This window comes from Monomorium pharaonis, chromosome 2 (genome assembly GCF_013373865.1).
Source record: "Monomorium pharaonis isolate MP-MQ-018 chromosome 2, ASM1337386v2, whole genome shotgun sequence".
Taxonomy (NCBI): domain Eukaryota; kingdom Metazoa; phylum Arthropoda; class Insecta; order Hymenoptera; family Formicidae; genus Monomorium; species Monomorium pharaonis.
In genome coordinates, this window is record NC_050468.1 from 22309886 (window position 1) to 22331723 (window position 21838).

The 21838-nt window shown below is 28.5% G+C and overlaps 2 protein-coding genes across 2 annotated transcripts in view; both read right to left on the reverse strand.

Annotated features, from left to right (window-relative positions):
• Positions 1 to 21838, reverse strand: part of LOC105834482 — a 289072-nt gene that overhangs the window by 115699 nt on the left and 151535 nt on the right. The gene's annotated exons all lie outside the window — the stretch shown is intronic.
• LOC105840542 (elongation of very long chain fatty acids protein) lies at positions 1159 to 3736 on the reverse strand. The gene is made up of 4 exons (XM_028194310.2): positions 3541 to 3736; positions 2689 to 2966; positions 1610 to 1912; positions 1159 to 1383 (listed from the first exon to the last, which is right to left on the reverse strand). Exons 1-4 carry the CDS (start codon positions 3584 to 3586, stop codon positions 1186 to 1188), a joined length of 825 nt encoding a protein of 274 aa, XP_028050111.1. The 5' UTR covers positions 3587 to 3736; the 3' UTR covers positions 1159 to 1185.

Here is a 21838-nt window from a genome sequence, read left to right on the forward strand (position 1 = left end):
TATATGACTAAATGTTGTCGCACTGCAAAATAAAATTTCCACTTCAAAACCTCTAATATTACTTTTTGTACTTTCTTTTATGAATCATCAGCACCTTTATACAGAGTAGAACAGATAATTTGTATGGCTTTAGCAGTATTTGTTTAATGAAATTATATTGTTTAGTAAAATATAAAAAAATGTAATGACTTAAATCTTATATTTGCACATCATGTTCACTGTTATTATATAATGTTTTGAAAACGTAGAGAGTCCACACTTTCAAATTGCAAAAAAGTGGGAAAAAATTTAATTTTAAAATAAAATTATAAGATATCGAATGTAAAGACTACAAAATAATATGCATACTTACACAAAGAAAAATTTATATCAAAAATTATCATGTACTACGATAATATCCATAAAGTATGAGAAAAAATATCAAAGATTTATACATAAAGAGTAGTATACTATGGCAATTTAATGAAAAACATAGTAAAAATTTTCATAATTCCTTCCTTGATCCGCTCTTACTGTTTACTTTTTTTTTATAATAATAATTTTTATAAAATTTTCCTCGTATAATAATATAACATTATATGTATATTAAGATAGAAGTTATTTTTTAAAACAGTTATCGTTACTATATAGTTATTGTTACTCGTTACCAAATCAAAACAGTAATTCGTTATCACATTATTCGTTAATGATTCTCCAAAATAACTAATTACTGTTATTGTTACTGAAAAAATAACAAATCGCTACTTTAAAAATAATAATCCTTTACTTTTTTAAAACTAAAGATCAAATCAGATCAAATTAAATAAAAAATTTACTTGTAAAATATTTTTTATTAAAATATTAATAGAAGCAATCTTGTAGAACTATAAAAAATTTCAATAAACAAAGTTGTTAATGCTTATAATGTAAATAAAAAGGTTTTGGGTTAAATAATAATAAATAAATAATAAATACATTCAAAATTATATATTTTTGTGGTCTCAATTTACGTTTAATAAAAGTTACTTTAAAAATTTCACATCAGATAAAATAAACTATAAGTATCAGTCAAGAAACAAAAACTAAATATACAAAAATTACGATACAATCATAGAACATTTAAACTATAAAAAATATAATAAAAGTAATATTTACTTAACTGTTCTGCTTAATATTGTAATAGACATAAAATTATTTCTTAATGTGTTAATTACTCTTCTTTTTATGTAATTTTTTAGTGTAGCTTTTTTTATAAAAATTGTAAAATAAGTATAGAAATATGAATAAATTTCCAATAAAGATAGGTGCTATTCTCAATATTGTGGATCCTATTTCGCAATTGAAACTTAAAGTTGCATCAAGGAAACCATTCGATAAAATTACTACCAAGAAAATAAACTGTACCTAATTTCACAAAGAAAAGAAAAATTATTAAAAAACTGAAATACAAACGTATATTATACAATTATAATTTAAATAGAAATAATAATAATTTAGATAGAACAACTAATTGTTTCTATCTAACAGATTTAGATGGAAATAATAGTAAATAAAAATAAGTAAAATATTTAAATAAAAAGTATAACATTATATGTACAATTTAATTATAAAATTTTATGTTGATACTTGCCATCTGGAGCTTAGTTATATATGGTTTAATGGGAAATAACGTTTGTTGAAGTCTCGGACTCCATGCAGCCATGAAATAGTAGATATACATGATTATATGAACAGCACAATTAATTAATGTAACAATTGTTAGTCTTTCATCCAATATATACTTCAAGTAGTGCCAAGTAAATATCACATTAGATATATGATGATACACATGTAAAGCAGAGACTTGATTTTGTTTCTTTCTCAATACAAATACGCACGTTTCGACAAAATCGAAAAGTTTTAAAAACATGAGCCACCATATCATATTAAATATCTGAAATGTAACTTACAAGATGTATAAAGTATTACAATTATTAAAATAATAAGCATTGTCCACATAAAAATCGATATAATAGTCAATAATAAAAGAACCAAAGAATATTTAATTAAATAGAAAATCAATTCTGGAACTTCATATATAAAATGCAAAATAATATATAAATACAGATTTTTATTTAAAATATTGTTTATGCTAATTAAAATCTATTTAACAGCTATTAATATAGCTTTTTAAATGTGCAAAAAATAATACATATTATTAAAAGTCAGAAATTTACTTATTGTTAGTACACAGAAAAAAAAAAGTAATATAGCCAATAACATATGTGATTGCGGGCTGCCAACTACATAAAATACTCAATACAATAATATTTGCTATTGATGCAAGTACAATATTGATATTGCAATATATTATTGTATTGAGTATATCTGTAATTGGCAGCCCGCAATAACATATCTTATTGAATATATTACTTTTTTTTTCAGTGTAGGTACTATCTTTTATACACTGAAAAAATTGGTTAATTTAACCAAATTATTAACTAAATTAAATTTATTTAATTCAAATATTTATATATTTTTATCAAATATATAAATACTTGAATTAAAGTTTAAGTATTTCAATTAAATGCATAAATAGTTTGTCTAAAGAAATTTAATTTAGTTGAAAAAATTTTGTCAAATTAACAATATTTTCTCTTAATTGTCAATGTAGGAATATTGTAATTTATCAATAATATTTACAATAATTATTATAGTGTAAATACATACTTTAATTGGATCAAGACCCATTGCATTACGTGCTCTACACGTAACAAACACAAGACTGAATTCTTTAAACCAACCGGCAGATATATGCTCTTTTACAAACCATATGTTTGCTAGAATTTCAATTACGTTATAAAATAAGATAAAGGTTTTCAAATCATACGGCGGTCGATCTTTCATGTAACGAGGACCAGCATAAAGAACAAAATACAAATATCCGAGAATTATTAACATTAATGGAAGTGGCGAAGGTATGAGTGGCCATTCGCGAGTGTATGAGACTGCAAAAATATAATTTTTTAAATAATATAATAATTTCTTGCATGACTTCTCTTTAATCAAACTTTATTAATCAGTATTTTCAAGTACACAATACTATAGCAATCATTATTTTACTAGTATTGTACTCAGGCAAACAACAATTTTTTGTAAACAAGTAATTTCTATTTAAAGCAAAAAAATTTGTTATATATTAAAATATTTTATAAAATTGGGTACATTTTGCGCTTTTATTTTCAATGAATAAAAAACAAAATAATAGCAAAAACCGTTTAAACTTTTTACAAAAAATTTGTTCCTGAAATTCTTCAGACAATTTTTAACTTAATTATTTGAAATATCACTTTTTCTATCTAAAAAAAGGCATGTAAAGTCGATTGCTATATCTATTAAATATCACATATGTTACACAAATTTTATATTTATTTGCAAGCTTTATAATAATGTTTTAAAATTAAAATCAAAGTGTTATTAACATAGAAATCCTTTGTTTTCTTTAAGAATTTAATTTCTCTAGTATTGTATACTAAAAGTTGTAATCACATAAATTAAAGAAATAAATATAAAATTACTCACGTGATAATTCTACGAATAAATAATTGTATATTTCTCCCAAACCCATTATAGAAGAAACACAATTGTATATATTAATACTTGTTTAACTTATCAACTTATCTTGTTTTACTTATGACGCTTGTCAAATATTTACCGACGATTACATCTCCGTAATTTTGCAAAGCTAGACTAATTCTGTCATATGTGCAATCATCGTACTAGTATTTATAATGAATGATGAACTTTGAACTTGAATCTGTATTTCCGGTACGAATACGTAATTTCACAGTAAAATTATCGTTCTTTAAGCTGGCACAGTTACTTTAGCACAATCGAATAAAACTTACACAGAAATTTAGTGCTCTTTAATTGCTAATTTGTTACTCAAGTCCCGATTTTTTTGCTCCAACCGTTTGGGAGAAAATGGTGGCTGTGCTAACTCAAGATTAAAGTTAGCACAGCCACAGAAAAAAAAATTTTTATTAAAAAAAACGGTAGATTTTTTTAGAACTAATTTTTTGCTAATTATTTAGCCTAATGCCGATTTATTTGCTCCATTTTTAAACTCCATAAACCACCCCTAAAATTAGCCCCTAGTAAAAAATTATTCTAAAAATTAAAATTATAAGATTTTTCGATTAATAACGCTTCTGGAATTTTGTTGCTCACCGTTTATAATAAATTTAATTTTGTTGCTCCAACCTTAACTCTTAAAAACCACCCCTAGCTACTGTACATTAGCACAATATTTTAAAATTGTAAATTAATGAGATATATCGATTGACAGCGTTTTCTTAAAATTTATTTTTCACGAAATACACCGGTTAAAAATTTATTGCTAATTGTTTATTGCAAAATTCCGTGGCTGGGCTGGATTTGACTTAAGAGTAAAGTACTCTTAAAAAATTTGTTGCTCAGCGGATTTTTTCTTCAATGTGTTTCTAGATTTTGTTGCTCGCGAAATACACCAAATAAAAATTTATTACGCAGTGTATTTCCGTTATTAATCGAAAAATCTTATTGTTTTAATTTTTAGAATGTTTTTTAACTAAGGGATAACTTCAGGGATAGTTTTTGGAGTTTAAAAATAGAGCAAATAAATCGATATTAGAGTAAATAATTACCAAAAAATTAGTTCTAAAAAATCTACCGTTTTTTAAATAAAACAAAATTTTTTTCTGTAGCTGTGCTAACTTTAATCTTGAGTTAGCACAGCCACAATTTTCTGGGCTGGAACAAAAAAATCCGAACTTGAGTAACAAATTAGCAATTTTTTTAAGAGCATTAAGCTTTAAAGAGCACTAAATTTCTGTGTAAGTTTTATTCGATTGTGCTAAAATGACTGTGCCAGCTTAATAGACGTGCAAAATTATTGTATTAAATTAAATTTTTCATTATTTCGCAACAAAATAAATTATTAATAAAATAGAAAAATATTAAGTTAGTTATGAAAAAATTTAACGTATTATTATGTGTTTTAAAATATTTAGAAAAATTTTACTTCAACATGCGCAACTGCGATGTTATATTAAAGAATCACATTATTTGCGGTTACATGGTGTACTTACATTTTCACGTTGCGAAGTCTAAGATGTAATTTTAAATCGGTTGAAGAAACAAATGCGGAATATACATTCTTACTTACCTAAAACAGAAAAAAGGAAGAACACATTAATAAAATAATATAGTGATACAGTGATATGCTATATAGTAAAAATAAGAATGACATAAGCATAAGAATGATATAACATTAGAGCTTGTCATTTTAGTTTTATAATAACTTTAAAAGAATTGCCTGTAGAATAGTATAATAAATCATAGTACAAGATTATCCTCATAAGAAATTATTTAAAATACACAAGTTTTCTTTTGTTGAACGTTTAGTTTTTGAGAAAAATAATTTCAAATATAAAAGTGACTTGCATCTAGTATATCGTAAGTATGCAAAAGTCGATAAAACTGATAACAAATGCAAAAAAATGCACAAGCACTGTTTGAAAACACATTTAAGAAATTCATAATACGTAAGTGATTACGTTTGAACGACACTTTTAATCGGATTTAATAACATTTATACTTCTAAAGCTGGGCAACCATAATCATTCCATTCTTCCGGGAGAAATAGCTATAACTGACCAGTTTTGCAAATCCGATGCTGAATCCGATGTATAAACATAGTCATTGATAATTAAATAATTTACATATATTTACGCTCAATTAATCACAATCTTATTACATAATTCAATAAATAAATATTACTTTTAAAATTGTTAAAACATTACTTTTAAAGAATGTTATTTTTTAATATTTAATAAGTTAAAATTTATTTTATACGTCTTTTTTATTTTTTTCACAAAGAATTTGCTTCTCACCGACTTTTTGCCGATTTATTAAAAATTCTATATTACAATAGATATGTTACAAAGATAGCTTCAGATAAATTGGACAATAATGTTGCTTTACATTTCTTAGAATTAAATTTATCAACATTATTGTTAGAATTACACTGGCAATTATGACATGTCAATTTGTTGGCATTCTATCTAATGTTATCCGATTAGATAAATTGTGGCATCTGTAACGAGATCATCGCCATGTAGATCAAATTTTCGTGTTCGTGCAAAAAAACATAGCGAAATATAAAAACTAGAATAGCATATTCGTACAACACGTCAGATTTTAATGCTTATTTCCAGACGGGATTTTTGGATCCGTACCTGTGGAATAATATAACTAACGAAATATTTTAGCCAACCGTTTGCACGCTCCATGAGAATCTCTGTTGATTAATGCTAAAATATTCAGCTGAAAAAAAAAGAGAAAGGGAGAGGGGAGATCTCGCTGTGGCAGAGATTCATTCAATATAATAATGCATTAGTGTGTATCTGACACAACAAATGCGATAACTTAAATCTTAAATGTATATTGACACGTTAATCAAAAAGAAATTTTATGAAATTTTGTTGTGTAATAAAATATATGATAAACTATATATATACATATATATATATATATATATAATATGAAAAGGATATCGTGATAACACAGCTCTACAGAGAACTTTATAAAAACATAAAAATAATTTCTGAAGTATCTAAACATTTATTGTAATGATTTATTTATAAAATATTTTTTTTTTATAATCTGTATTAATAATTTGTTGTGGTAATAGTTTAGTAAAACTATTTTAAATAATGTATAATTCGTAAATACACGTAAGGGCAGGTGTTCTCCAACCACAAATATATTTCTTATATTACATGTAATACATATATCTTTGATATCTTTCTCTTAAACTGCATTTAATTAAAGTGCACCTGAACTGAATCAATTTGATACAGATTCTCTCAATATCAAACATAGACTGTGCGCGCGCGCGTGTGTGTGTGTGTGTGTGCGTGTGTGAAAGCAAAATTACATTTTTATATATTTGTCAACAAAATCGTTAATACAATAATACACGTCTTTGATATCAAAATATAAAATAATTCATGTATTTCTGTTTTCAAGAACTAGAATTACCATTAACTTATTTATAATAAAAATGCGGTTAAACAAATTCAACATCCTGGCAAGATTCAGTTTCATTTTATGAATAACTCTGAAATCATATTTCAGAAACTGTTGTGATAATTTTTCTTAATGAAAGTCTTTATATTTTAAAAAGTATTTTAGTAGTAAATTTTTAGTTTAAAATGTAATTTGTAATAACTAAATGTTAAAATGTATTACAAAAAAAAATTCTTTTTAGATTTTAGGTATACATGTATCATATTGACGCATTGCAATTTTCATATTTTGCTACACCCCCCCCCCCCCCACACACACACACACACACACACACACACACATTATATGATTCTATAAATTATGATATACTGTAACTTTGTGTACTCCGTTAAGCTGATTAAAGCATTTCTATCCTATTATTAAACTTCCTATTATAAAAAAGTATCCCCAACGTCATTGTACTTATTGTAGTACTCTGTTTATAATCACAATTTATAATTATTTAGAATTTTACTTATAATTTCAAATGTGTATGTCATACATTTATTTTGAGCATACATATTTTAATATGCGTGTTGTGTTCTAATGTTCATTAAATATTTTTGTATAACACTTAAATATACAAATAAAAAACACATAATTATACAAAAATTTCTACCTTGAATTGTGTAAAATATCAATTTTTTAAAACAAGCTTACAAAAAATAATAAATAAATAAAATTAAGTTAATCGAATTCACACAATTATATATACATATTTACATCTATTATATTTTAACTCAAATAAATTTGTAAAATATGCATAAGCGTGAAAACATGATTCTCTTTTCTAGAATAAAAACAAAGAAATATCAAATATTTTTCCATCATATTTAAAATAATGTTTATTTTTGTACGTATAAAAAAATTATCTTTGTGAAGAAAACCACGTATCAATTCATATATCAATTTCTATATCTTTGCTTATTTTATTGTCGGTCGCTATTTATAACAATACAAAACAGATTTTTCAAAACCTGTCTGTCCTATAAAAATAGGACAAACATTCTAAAATAAGAAAGCAATGCTATCTATTCAAGCCAAGTATCAAAGGTCAGTAAGGTTCTCCAGGGTTATCAATTTTTAGTTCTTCTGCGGCTCCTACCTTCCATCACAACTCGTGTTTACGTTTACCTTCATCAAAATTATGAACCTTCCCAAGACCATCTCAAGAGAGTTGCGTCGCAAACACCCCTAAATATCCCCTAGTATAAACCAAATAGACGCAGAGATTGTTAATTTTCTAGTTAATTAGAATACTGTGTAAAAATATCTTTTCATTTGACATTTGGCCTTATATTTCAAGTAACCATACATGCATCAATAGAACTGTAAACGTCAATAAAAAAAAATAAAATTTCAAGCCTTAGGCTTGATACCACTAATGGTACCCTAAAGAACTAAAATGATACCCAAATAGATATCAATCAGTCAGAAAAATTAAGTGTCAATTCAATATCTTATAAATAATTAAAAAATAAATTCTAAGGAAAAAAAATTAAAAATGTTTTTATCGTGCAGAAAAAGCAACTTCTTTCCGTTGACATTGACTGTAAGGTGATTTATGTGATCGCTTAAAATCTAGTGTCAAACGTCAAATAAAAAGTACTATAGCACGCGATATAAAACAATAAAATAGTCCACATTTTTTTCTATGATCCATTTAAAACCCCACTACGGTCTTTAAAAAGTTAAAAAATTGCATTTTAACGAAAGGTGTCGAAAGGGGGTCTTTAAGTGTCTTTGAGTCCTCATAAACTGACAGGTTAGTTGATTAGATTAGCGAAAGCGGTGATAATTCTGTGATAGTCACCGTATGCATGTCGCAAGATGATAACGTGCATGCGAGTGTGGTAATAAAGGTAAAAGTCTGAAAAATGATCAAACATACAGAAAAAGTCGTGCTGAAAAGTTTTTCGCCACGAGTTACGCCATATATTAAAGGACAAAAACTGTGTGATAATGTTACTTAAAATATTAAAATCGGCGACTTTGCGCACGCAAAAATTACACATAAGAGACCACTTTCGACGGACATGTAATAAAAACTCTTTTACGAACTCTTTGCTCCTGTGGTTATGGCAACGGAAATTTATTGCAAATCGAGATGTGCATGAATGCTACGTATCAATCGCATTCTGAAAGTAAACGAAACCGGGAACAAACAAAGTATAGAATCGAGATCAACATAAGCGTTTTAAAGAAGTAAGTTTGCATCTACGGCCGCGCGAGCTGTTATATCGTCGCACACTGTATTTCACCATGGGCATTGTCTTCGCCAACCAACGACACGACAGTCGGTGAGGCATGGTGTCTGTAGGCATGAGCGACAATGAGGGTGTTTCAACAACACAACTCGCGCATTATAGTTTAGTTTCCAGCTTGCAAACGAGGAAACTCCAAAAGCCCTCTCCTCTACCACCGTAACGGCCGATTTAATAAAACTTAGCTGATAGTCGTAATGAATAACACGCAAATTTCTATTGTGCGGCTCATTGCAAATGGATGTGATCTTAGCGTCGTGTTAATAACACAGTTTTACTATATAGCAAAATTCTAACTATTTCAAAGCAATCGAGACACACATATTCGACTAATTTCGGACACCGAACAACGCACGACGCGACGACTTTGGCACGAGATTTGTTTATTTCAAATACAACGTGTTTTACTGTGCTATTTGCAACAGTACCATTTTCTCAAATTAATCCGATATATCAAAAGACTGACCTAGCTCGCAATATTTCATTCAAGCAATAGAAAAATAATTAAGTTATTTCATGTGCAATACAAGATTGCAACAATAAAATTTGTGACTACGTCAAAGTAATTACTTATTTTCTCATTTCATACTTTTGCATAAGAGAAAAATTTCTTCTTCTGTATCTGTTATACAAAAAACTTCAGTCCTCTCTCTCTCTCTCTCTCTCTCTCTCCCTCTCTCTCTTACAAGTGTGCTATGTAAAATTCGGATTAGATTCGTGGAAAATAAAAGTTTCTCGTAGTAACAATTCGTAAAAATTCGTAATATCATTAAATAGGAAGATTGAAAAACCTGCACATAGTATCACAAGTATCATGGCATAAAAAAATCTCACTCGTAGGGAAAGTCTCAAATTTTAACTGCAAACAATGGCATGCGTTTGCCAAATTTCCAAAACAGAAACGCTGGGATACTGGATAATCACGTGCCGTCGCATCTTGATACCCTATAGTTCGTCTCTATGGCGCAGTCTGCATGCGCAAACTCGATCGTATCATCGGAGATCCGCCGATAGATCACGTCCGTGAGACAGGAAACGATCGGCACGCATCGAGGAGACAGAGGGAGGAAAGGAGAGAAAAAGAGAAAGGGAAAAAAGAAAGAAATATCGAGAGGAGATCGAGAAGATTTATCTCCTCACCGAAAGGTTTGGATAGATTCATGAACCCTATCGATCGCTCGGTTAAGAAGAAAGGACATAAAATATCCTCTTGCTACGCACATTGGCGAAGAACTCGTGCTCTGCGTGCAAAACGTGGAAATTCTGTTTGAGAATTAAGATTTGAAATTCAATTTTGTCATTTTTCTTTCACATTGTTCTACATGCCATTAATGTATCCATAATGGAAAGAGCAATAATTATCTGAAGCGTATACATGACATGCAATTCCGTGCACTTGAAAATTATTGTAGAGAATAATTCTTTGATAAAAAACGTATGCAATGTGTACTATTTATGATTAACAGGAATTAACTAAGGATTACAAGCGTACTTAGGGAAGGGGATGTTCAAATCCCCGCCGACATTTATTATTAATTCTATATTTTTAATTATAGAATACAATTTTACTTTTAACTATGTGTAAAGTATTTTGTATTACATCAAATATTATTTTCTTCGGGAAAAAAATAAAAGTATAATTTGAAAGTTATGATTTTAAAAGTTAGAGCAAAATCTAAGATTTTTCTCAAAATGTTCTGAAAATCAGAACAAGAAGATATTCTAAGCTCTAAAACAAGCAATAAAACAAAGCATTAACACAAAAAATTGCTTCTGTATGTGTTAACAGAATTAATAACTCCCATCCGCCCCCAAAGAAATCCTAGGTACGTCTATGGTAATGATTAATAGGAATCAATTAAAATTCAAAATTACTGAATAATGCAAGCGCAACTTGTATGATTCAGTAATCTTAAATTTTAATTAATCCCTATTAACCATAAAATCTGGTTTTTTAAATCTAATTTCCGTGTTTTTCTTCGAATATCCGCTAAATCAGTCCACCCATGACCACTCGCTTTTTCTTCGTTCCTTCCAGTTTTTCACAGCATTGTCGGCATTCCTCGCGTCTAGAATACGGCGCAGCCATCCAAGATGCATGCGCCCTGTTACACGAAGCAATACTTTACAGTTCGCCCTCCGCCCTGGCCCTTGGGCTAACATAAAGCACGGCTTACGAGTTGCAATTTCAAACTTTCGTAAAACAATCGGGTCAACGAAGGGCACTGGCAACGAGAAACTCTACTGACGGGCACGACGAGACAAAAGTTGGAGACATTTTCGATGAGTCTTGCATTAAAAAATCGATAAGTTCAGGGATGAAACACTTTTACGGATATAAAATCTTATTTAAGATGAGTAAATGAGAAAGAATTATGGCAATAAAAAGAAAGAAACTTTAAATCGGTATAACAAAATAAATAATAGAAATAAGTGCAATTTTTCTTAAACATTATCCATATTCAAAAGCTTTTTGAAACTGCAATAAAAGAGAAATTTGCAAAAAATTGTTTATTTCAAAGGAAGTTATATGAAAACTATTAATTAGTCCAAAATGAAAAGAAAAGAAAATATTATCAGTATAAACAGAAAATAAAGGCAACTCAAACGTACAATCAATATGCCCCTGCAAGCAGAATTCGAGATAAAGGATTGTATATCCAATCTCACGGTTAATTAGAACTTTTTTTTGATAATATTTTATATGTTCTCCAGATATTGTAAACCCCGAAAAAATTTGCAAAAGTACAGTTCACTGATGGACTACCATCTTCACGATTCTAGTTATTGTCTTATGAAAGAAAAGAAAAAGATGGAAGCAATAGTTACAATAACGGAAGAAGTTATCGTTATCATTCAAGAAATGTACTAGTAAAACTTGGGTGTCAGATAATTTTGAGTTTCTGATCAAACGAACCTGTCAGTCACTTCGAAAAATTTAATTCAAAATCACCTTCCTTCTAGTCGATCAAAAATCTCATTTTTGGGTACGTAGTTAGAACAGCTAGAAACCTTCAACTTGAATCGAGACACTTCTCTTCGCTGCCGCATCGCGTTACGATTTGTGCTGTGTACCTTTTTCCGTTCAATGCCTTCTATACATCTTCTTAATTCAAGCCATCAATAATGCCCGACATAATCAATAGTTTGTGAGAATTGCCAATAATTTAATTGAAGAGAAATATAGAGGCTCGGACAAAAGCAACTCTGAGAATAGATCATAGATATAAAGACAACTTATAGTATCTAAACAGAATTTATCTCTGATCAAATGAAAATTATTTTGCATATGGTTCTACTAATCTGAAATAAATCTTTCCTTATCAAAAAATTTTGGAAAAACCTAAATAAAAAGTTTTTTGCATTAAAAATAAAAGGTTCTTTGGAAGGTATGTTTCTGAAGAATGTAAATAGTAAATAGCAAAACTTTGTTGTTTGGATTAATTTTAGCGCAACTTTATTTCAACATAAACTTCAGTCGGCGCTCACTTCTTAAGAAACTTCATGTTGAAAATTGAGAAGTTGTGGAAAATAACCTCCCTCGACAATTTTGCTGAGAGGAAATTGATTCTAAGTTTGTTAAAGAATTACAAGTTACGAAAATACTTTTCAATACATCGAAAGTTAGTGTATGCATGACATGAAACAAAAGATATCATTTTTTCATCGATTGTATATTTTAGGTTGAATCACGTAACAAATATTTTTCTTTTATGTCGGTGCGCTATTTTATTTCCATCTAAATTATAGACGCTATTAGTTTCATTGTGACAGAGAAAAAAACTTATATAAGACTAAATGTTTTTTTGCGATTTATTTTCCTTCTCTGTTTCTTTACACTCTTTAATTATTATACTTTCAACTTCAGTTAACATAAATTATTAAATATTTATGTAGTAGCATTGTCTCAGTTTCCTTTACTTCGTCTACCATTCATAAAAATAATTAATGTAATACTGCGATTATATTATAAATTGTATTTAATTCGTATTATTCGTTGACCTGTTAATAATAAATTCATTAAATATACTCTGCACTGCAAACGAACTACAAGTTTTCCTTTCATTTTCGATCATTAGTGTAAATTTTTTAACTTACATTGCATTCTTAAAAATAATATATTTGCCAGTTTTTTATTCAGTGTTTACTCTATTATTTTTTCATAATAATAGTCATAAGTTTTTCACATATAATTTTTTATGTTAATCGTTACAATTATGCAACTGTTTTCTTTTGCTATTTCAAACATTCTCTTAAGATTTTCTTAATAAAAAAATCAGTTAATTTGTATCAATAAACTGCACTGTAACAAAATCATTATTATCAAAATCATTTTATTAATATTTTCTCAAATCTCACGTGGTTTTCTGATATCCGCTTGAAATATTCATTTCTAACCGTTGCTACGCAACGATGTTTCATCTAATATTGTTAGATGCGTCGTTGCATCCGGATGCTGTTGAAATCCACAACTACGTGATCGCGGTGCGATGGTACGAAAACGATCCCCAACGTTCAACGGTAGACTTTTGCAAACGAAATCCTTCGTACGCTCTACTTTATGGATGGCATTCCCTGTATCTTCGTAAATCTCATTTTCTAAAATACGGTGCATCCCTCATACATTTTTTAAATAAATCTTACGATTCTTCCACAACATTTACTTCAACTTCGTTTGCTCCGCGAAACGAATTAACTTCCTCTCAATTCTCCTTATACTCCGTCAATGACAAACCTTTCAAATACGGAGAAATATTAAATTAGGTAACAAGGAAGAAGTTCCGTTTACACTCGTGCAACAATTCCACTTAATTGAGCATCCGTTTTGTCAAATATTCTATATAACATCTCCTTTCTAATATAAACCATTGTCGATGGGATGAAGGAGAACGTCATAGAGATGGATATAATTCAGGAACGAATCCCCGATACGTGCCGCCACTCTGTTCCTCGACATGTCGTGGCAATTTCCGTTTCATCGTCTTTGACATCCTCCTCTTCTTACAGACAGAAGAGAGTCGGAAAGGAATTCACTCGGAAACAAGTCACCCAATCTACGTGTATGAAAAAAAATTCTTAATACAAAATAACCTCTCGAAAAAATAATAAATGAGCTTTATAAAATTATTTTTCCAATAAATTTTTATGAAATTAACAGCGTATCTCTAGCATGCAAATTGATTAACAGTTTTCTTATATACTTAACCATAAAAAGCCTTAAAAAAGCAAAAATTATAATTCGTATTATGTATGATATGTGATACTTTTGTTACAAATTGCAACACACACACAAATATATAGTCACTGATTTATATAACATATTTAAATTTAATTTCAAGAAATAAGAACATTATGGTAAAATGTATACAAAACTTATTACAAATACAATAATTATAATACAAAAAATGGTTTAGAACAGAAAAAATAAATGTAAGTGAGCTAACGTGACAAGGGTCCATTCTTCGAAACCTCATGGCAATCTCCGCTTCATTGTTTTCGACGTCTTGGCGCGGAACGAGAGTTGAAACGATCAGAAAGGAGGAAATAGTTGAAAGAACGCGAAAAAACCACGTCTGGACACGGAAGTATGCCCATGATATTCCGTGCACGCTCTCACGAAAAATTGACAATCAGGAATTTGTTAACTCGCGATAGAGGCACGTTTCTTGCAAAAATTGCTTCTCCTCGTGGAAATTGGCCGATTTTACTCGTTCATTTCCGCGTATGATGCCCATCTATTCATTTACTTCCGTTCTATTAAACTATACATCTTGCATTCTTCAATAAGATTAAAATCAATTAATAATTAAAAATTCTTTTTATATATTTCTCTGTTATTTAATCTTTCATCAATCCTCAATAAATATAGCTTAAATATTACGAGTAATGGATAACACTTATCGATTGAAAACTTGTGACGCACATAGATTTTAACTTAAAAACATATCAATTTTCAAAAAAATTTTAATAGCTAGTTTGCCTTACGTAACTTAAAACACAATTAGTACAAGAAAATTTCCTGCTTTGCAAGAAAATTACCAATCTTTATTTAAATAAGAAAACTGATCTGTTATTATCAATTTACATTCTTCACGCAATCCACAACTGCATAAGTACTAAAAACCTTGTTTTTTCTTTTCAGTCCTGACTATTTGGTTCAATCACATCCGCGACCCTATCAAAATACTTCTTAATACGTTTACAAATCATTTTCGACATGCCTTTAAGACTCGCAATCGTAAACGCACGTATGGTTGTACACTTCGCCAATACTAACCATCTGACACTGAAAACCAATACAATACAATTACGTTGTTAAATACAACTCACCTCAATAAATTTCTTTTTTTCGGTTAATCGTGTATTATACTTTTATTTATACGTACACATCTCCTCTTCAATATGTACATGTTGATATGTATTATTCTTTACATATGTATGCGTACACACACACACACACACACACACACACACACACACACACACAATGTGTGTATATACACTGAAAAAAAAAAAATTAATTTGACTAAATTTTCCAACAAAATTAAATTTTGTCTATTCAAGTATTTATTGTATATGTCAATTAACTATATAAATACTTAAATTAAAATTTGTGCGTTTAAGTTAAATGCATAAATTCTTGAACTGACAAAATTTTAATTTAGTTGAATAATTTTGTCAACTCAACAATATTTTTTCTCACTATATATATAAACGATTAAGGCCTGTTTCTACCAACGTAGATTAACTTTAATCTCGGTTTAATTTACTTGTTATCTAAGTTAATCCAAGATTAAAGTTAATCTATGTTGGTATAAATAGGCCTAATACGCTTTTCAATATATCCAAACAAAAGATGAATAGTTATGACTTTGAAAAAAATGCGTACACGTATAAATCGGAAGAGACAGCTGCAATATCACCTGTCTCCTGCCTCGTAGAAAACCAACGACTAATCAACGGCATTTGGCTGCGTCAACATTTTCTCCTCGACTAGTCGGACGATCACGTCCGTCGGAACGCGCAACCTGCCTCATCATCTCCTCAAAGCAATGACCTTACTCGGACACGAAATCCACCTCGAATTGCAGCATATCCGGTGACGAAATGAGCCACAGACCGTATCTCATGACGAGCTTTCTGCCAAGGGTGAATTTACTCGTTCCCGGATCACGAAAATAATGAGGCTCTTGCTCTGCTTGAGGGCATTCGTATCCGTGGGAGTCTTCCCGATGGATACCGTTATCCTATCCCTTGTCAAAGCAGATATTCATTTCAAAGCTCAACTATGTATCTTAACATTTGAATTTGCTATTTGTTCGTATCATCTATTTTATTATGAGGGTTAAAAGACACTAAATTAAATAAAATGTCAACGTTTGTTGATGTATATCTCGATTAGAATGTTAAAATAAATTTAAATTTAATTTTTGTTTTATTTTAATAATAATTTAATTAATTAAATACTTCTTAGGAACACAAAATATTAATAAAAGTGTAAAATATTTTCATGATGCAATGGCGAACAATTAGGTTTCATAAATTTCTTCTAGAATTTTGATCAATTTACATAAATTTTACTTTTAATAATTTGTTTTTGTTTAACTTATTTTAATAAATTAATAGAGATTATAGTAAATATTTCACCCATTGCACATTGGAAAAAAATGTACAAATTCTTCAGTTTACAATAGTTAACATTCATATTTTATTCCGTTAATTCATCCATATAATATGCATTAAAAAAAATTGGCTGTTTTCTTCAAATATTCTGCAAAATATGACATATTAAATGACAAAATAACTTTCTTAAGATAATTTTTAATTCTTCTAGAAGAACAAGAAATCTTATCAATGTAAAAACTAGTAAAATAATTTCACTTTAAAAAAAATAAAAAAAAACTTCAATAAAATATGACAGAAACTGCTAATACTTGATCTAAACGTAAATAAAATGTATTTATCGGATTATATTATTCGTGTTAATCTTCGCAGTTTTATGTTATCCAATAATTTAAGTTAATGTGCTGTAATCCTATAATTATTTTCCTTTCAAATAGATGTCTTTTCGCAAAAAATACAGAAATTGGTTATTATTTGCGTTTCTTATGCATGTTGGATAAATATTTTCTACAAGTAAATATTTTTTGAGCAAAATTAATATTTAATTAGAAAAATAAGAAATATGCACAAAAATTTATAGAAAATCGACTATTAATATTCATATAATTAATAAAAAATAATTTTAATAAAGTAAATATGCATTACGTATGTAAGAAGAAGATATACATGTTAATGAATATAGAGATTAATGCTGATAAATTTAAATTAAGTGAAACTATTTCGATCAAAGATCGGCAATCAAACATGTTATGATTTCAATAATAAAGTGTTACTTTAAGCCCTATGCGCACTAATAACGCGACCATAATAACGCGTGGCCACTCTACCGCATGTCATGTCAGTAGAATTGCGAACAAGAATCGTTTATCATAAGCGTATATTATTATTATTATAACGGCATGATACTACGCTATTGACACAAACAAAGTTAGTCCGCAGCTAATGTCGCTTATAACGGATTTGCAGAACGGTACGTATTACGCGATTATGATACCTTGCATTATCATATGTAATTTATGTGGCGTTCGCTTGCATGAGTAGCAAGCTATTATTCGCCATTCATGCAAGCTTTAACAGAAATACACCATGGTCATATTTAGAAAGAAGTTATCAATACTAGCATACCAATTCATTTCTTGGACAATATTTCTTAAATAAAAACTAAAAATAACTTTAAAAACGTAAATGTAAACTAGTCTATATAATATTTTGTTTTATATTTTTTAACAATTAATGTTTTCACGACATAAATACATATATGAGGAATTGAGCTCCAATACTGACATAGTAAACAGTAATGATAGAATCCAGACATGGCCCCGGATTGAGAAGTTAACTATAAAATAAATTAATAAATTAATTGTAGGTAATAAAATATATTTCTATGTATTAAACAATAAACTTTATAAAATAAGAAGACTAGAATTAAACATTTTAAAAATAAAAGCAATTTAAAAATTAAAAAATTAAAATAAACCATTTATTTAAAAATAAACAATTTATTTAATATAAAATATAAACAAGACAATTTTAGAAAAAGCTACAAACATATAATAGATATTTGTATTACAAGTAGAGAAAATTGGCTATTTCCTTCGAATGAGAGGAGTGAATATATGAGCCGAGTGTGTTTCGCACAAGTGAGGAAACAGCCAATCCGTACATGTAACACAATATTTTTTGTTATCTAAGTGTCGAAGTGTGATCCTTGAGTATGAATTAACAGGTTATGACTAGGGTTAATTTTTCACAAAAGCGATGAAGCGAAAGTTATCATGTGTGTGTTGCAATATGGTACAACGCGAATGTCAAATTAAAGGGAAAAATTGTTAAAAAGAGATCAAACGTGCAGAATTTGAGGGAATAGTAGTGCAAAAATAAATCCTGCACGAATTTTCCGCACGCTTAATAGATGGGGAAATAAGTTACTTGGGCAAGAAAAGTATCCGTGTTCAATCGGCAACTTTGCAACTGATAGAGGGCCACGAAAAAACCTTTGCACATGTAACAACAAATAATCTAATATGATATTACTATATACATATATATAAAATGCAATTTGCAAAGAAAATTATGCAAAATTTATTCTCACTTTTAGAGAATTTGTTTATAGCAAATTTTATACAGTAAAATGCCATAAATGTCTGAATTACATGTTTCTATTTTTTTAATTATTTAAGTATATCATATTTTTATCATACATTTTAAATAACATCATGTAATATTTAGTTTTCGAGAAATAAAGGGATGCTACTTTACGAGACCTATGCCACTATTTGCGACTTTTCTCTAACTCCTTTTATTAATCCAATATTAACAATTTTAAAATAAATCTTTATTATCATTAACTCTTTAACATCCGAATTTACACTTTTTTCCATCATTTTCAACGCTGTATCTTAAGATTAAAAATTGATTTAAAAAATTCTGCTAGGAGTCACTTCTTATGTTTTTGGGGTCGCTCTTGTAAATGCCGTAAATTGATGAAAAATGTAATTTAAAAAAAGCAAATTTTTGCCAAAAAGATTACAATTTTTTTATTTCAAATTTTGTAAAGCTATTATTTCTGAACGGATAGGCCTTCAGAAAAGCTCTAAGAAGTAAAAATATCACGTCAAAAAAGTTTCAACTTTCAAATAGTAATTTTAGTTTATCGAAAATTTAAGACAACGGCTCTAAAATGGTTGTCAAAACGTAAACATTTCCTCCATAGCGTAATAAAGAGATAGGAACGTTTTCAAATATACTTACTAAGAGAAACATATAACAAGAAAAATAATTAAAAAATTATGCATGTGTAAAAGTGCTCGCGCATGTCCTGCGCGCGCGCGTGTGTTAAATGTCACATAGTTACCAGTAGTCTGTTTTTATACGTAAGTTTTGGAGAAACTTCGGATTTTCATGAATTAAAGTTACGCGACAGGACTAGATGAGCCGCCATCTTAAATTTTCTATAATCTAAAATTACTTTCTAAAAGTTCAAACATTTATGACGCAATATTTTTACTTCTTAAAGCTTCTCTAAAGACCCATCCGTTCAAAAATAATAGATTTGCAAAATTTAAAACAAAAAAATTCTAATTTTTTTTGCAATAATTTGCTCATATCTTTTCTAAATTAAATTTTTGATCAATTTATGCTACGGCATTTGCAAAAGTGCCCTTAAAAACATAAGGAGTAACCCTAGCAAAATTTTTTTAACCAGTTTTTGATCTTGAAATACGACGCTAAAAATAATAGAAAAGTGACGTTAAAGAATTAATTGCACTAATTTCCATGTCACATATACTTCATTAATAAACAATAGTCAAACTACTCCATAATTAATCAAAATTATAATCAATATCAAGTCATTTCCTTGAAAGTATTTGTTTTGTTCATCATGAGTGGACAAAAATTACAAATTTATTCAACTTGAAATATGCTTGTAATAGTTGATTTTATTTGTAATATACTTAGGATAGTTGTCTATTAGTGTGCTTTTAAGCAAACTTCTTCATTATTCAATTAATTATTAAAAATTATAGTTTTAATTTTACTTGCTTATAATCAATATCGATTTATCAATTGCTTTCTTTTCCTTAAGTAAAAAGATTTTAAATTATTTTTACAAGTAAAAACGGATAATGTTTTATATTATTTTAATAAAAATTAGAAAAACATTTTTTGTCTCAATTAATGTGCTTCTCCAAGTGATGAGCATATTAATGTGCCCTCAATTAATGTGCCTGTCCATATTTATATGTCCCCGATTAATGTATCTGTCTATACTTATGTGCCTCCCAATTAATAAAAAAGATGATTAATTAAGACAATTTGAGTTATTCCATATTTTAAATTAATACTGCCACACTATTGATTAAATAATTCTTATTTGTAAGATAGGCACGAATATGGAAATATACTCATGTGGAGAATTCATTGAATAAAATTATTTTCTTTCTCTAAAGTTAATACCTGGTCCAATCTTTTCATTTTTATATTTATTTATAAATTTACACAGAGACAATCACGGAACTATAAATTTTACTAGCAGTATTAATCAGAATTCTTGATTTTACTGCTCCTAAAAGGCTTTAGCAATGATTTCTTTGCTATACATTATATACGCTTTTGTTTTTGACTCTTTTTTATGTAATTACTAAAACAAATAATAAGTGTAAGCTAATTGTTTAAATTGATATTACATATATAAATCATTATTTCAATTATACTTCTTATAATTTCAAATTTTCTGATAACACTACGTTTTATAACTTTCATATAGATATGACTGACATATAACATTTGAGATCAAAAATTAGATTAGCTACAGCCGGATATAGCAAAATGCATTAAAATGTACAACTCTTAAACTCTCGCGTTATTACTGGATTTACTTCAAAAAATAAAAAGTTACTTTATGAATGCTTATTTCGCTATTTTATCGTTACATTAAACCAATATACAATATAATTTACATTATACACAGTAAAAATAATGTTAATTAATTTTTTCATTTCTGTTGAGTAAACATTTCCTAAGATTTTTGATAAGATATTCGAGTAAATTTCTTAAAATCCTGTCTAATGGCTGCGTTCGGAAACGTCCCCGGTGTGCACACCAATCCACACCAAGTGTTCGGAAACACCAGTGTGTACTCGATGTGCACTTAAATGAGATCGTTCGGAAACGCACAGAGTGTCACACCGTGTACCACCAAACCACTCAACGAAAAAGTAAGTTGAATTGGTGGCGCATGCGTAATTTGCACAAATACTCTTCTCATTATCGTATCACAGTTCGGTGCTAATGTAAGTTAACTTAATTAATATATAAAAAGCATTTTTTATTATTCATTAAACTGTTATATATGTATATCTTACATACATGTAAAAATTTAT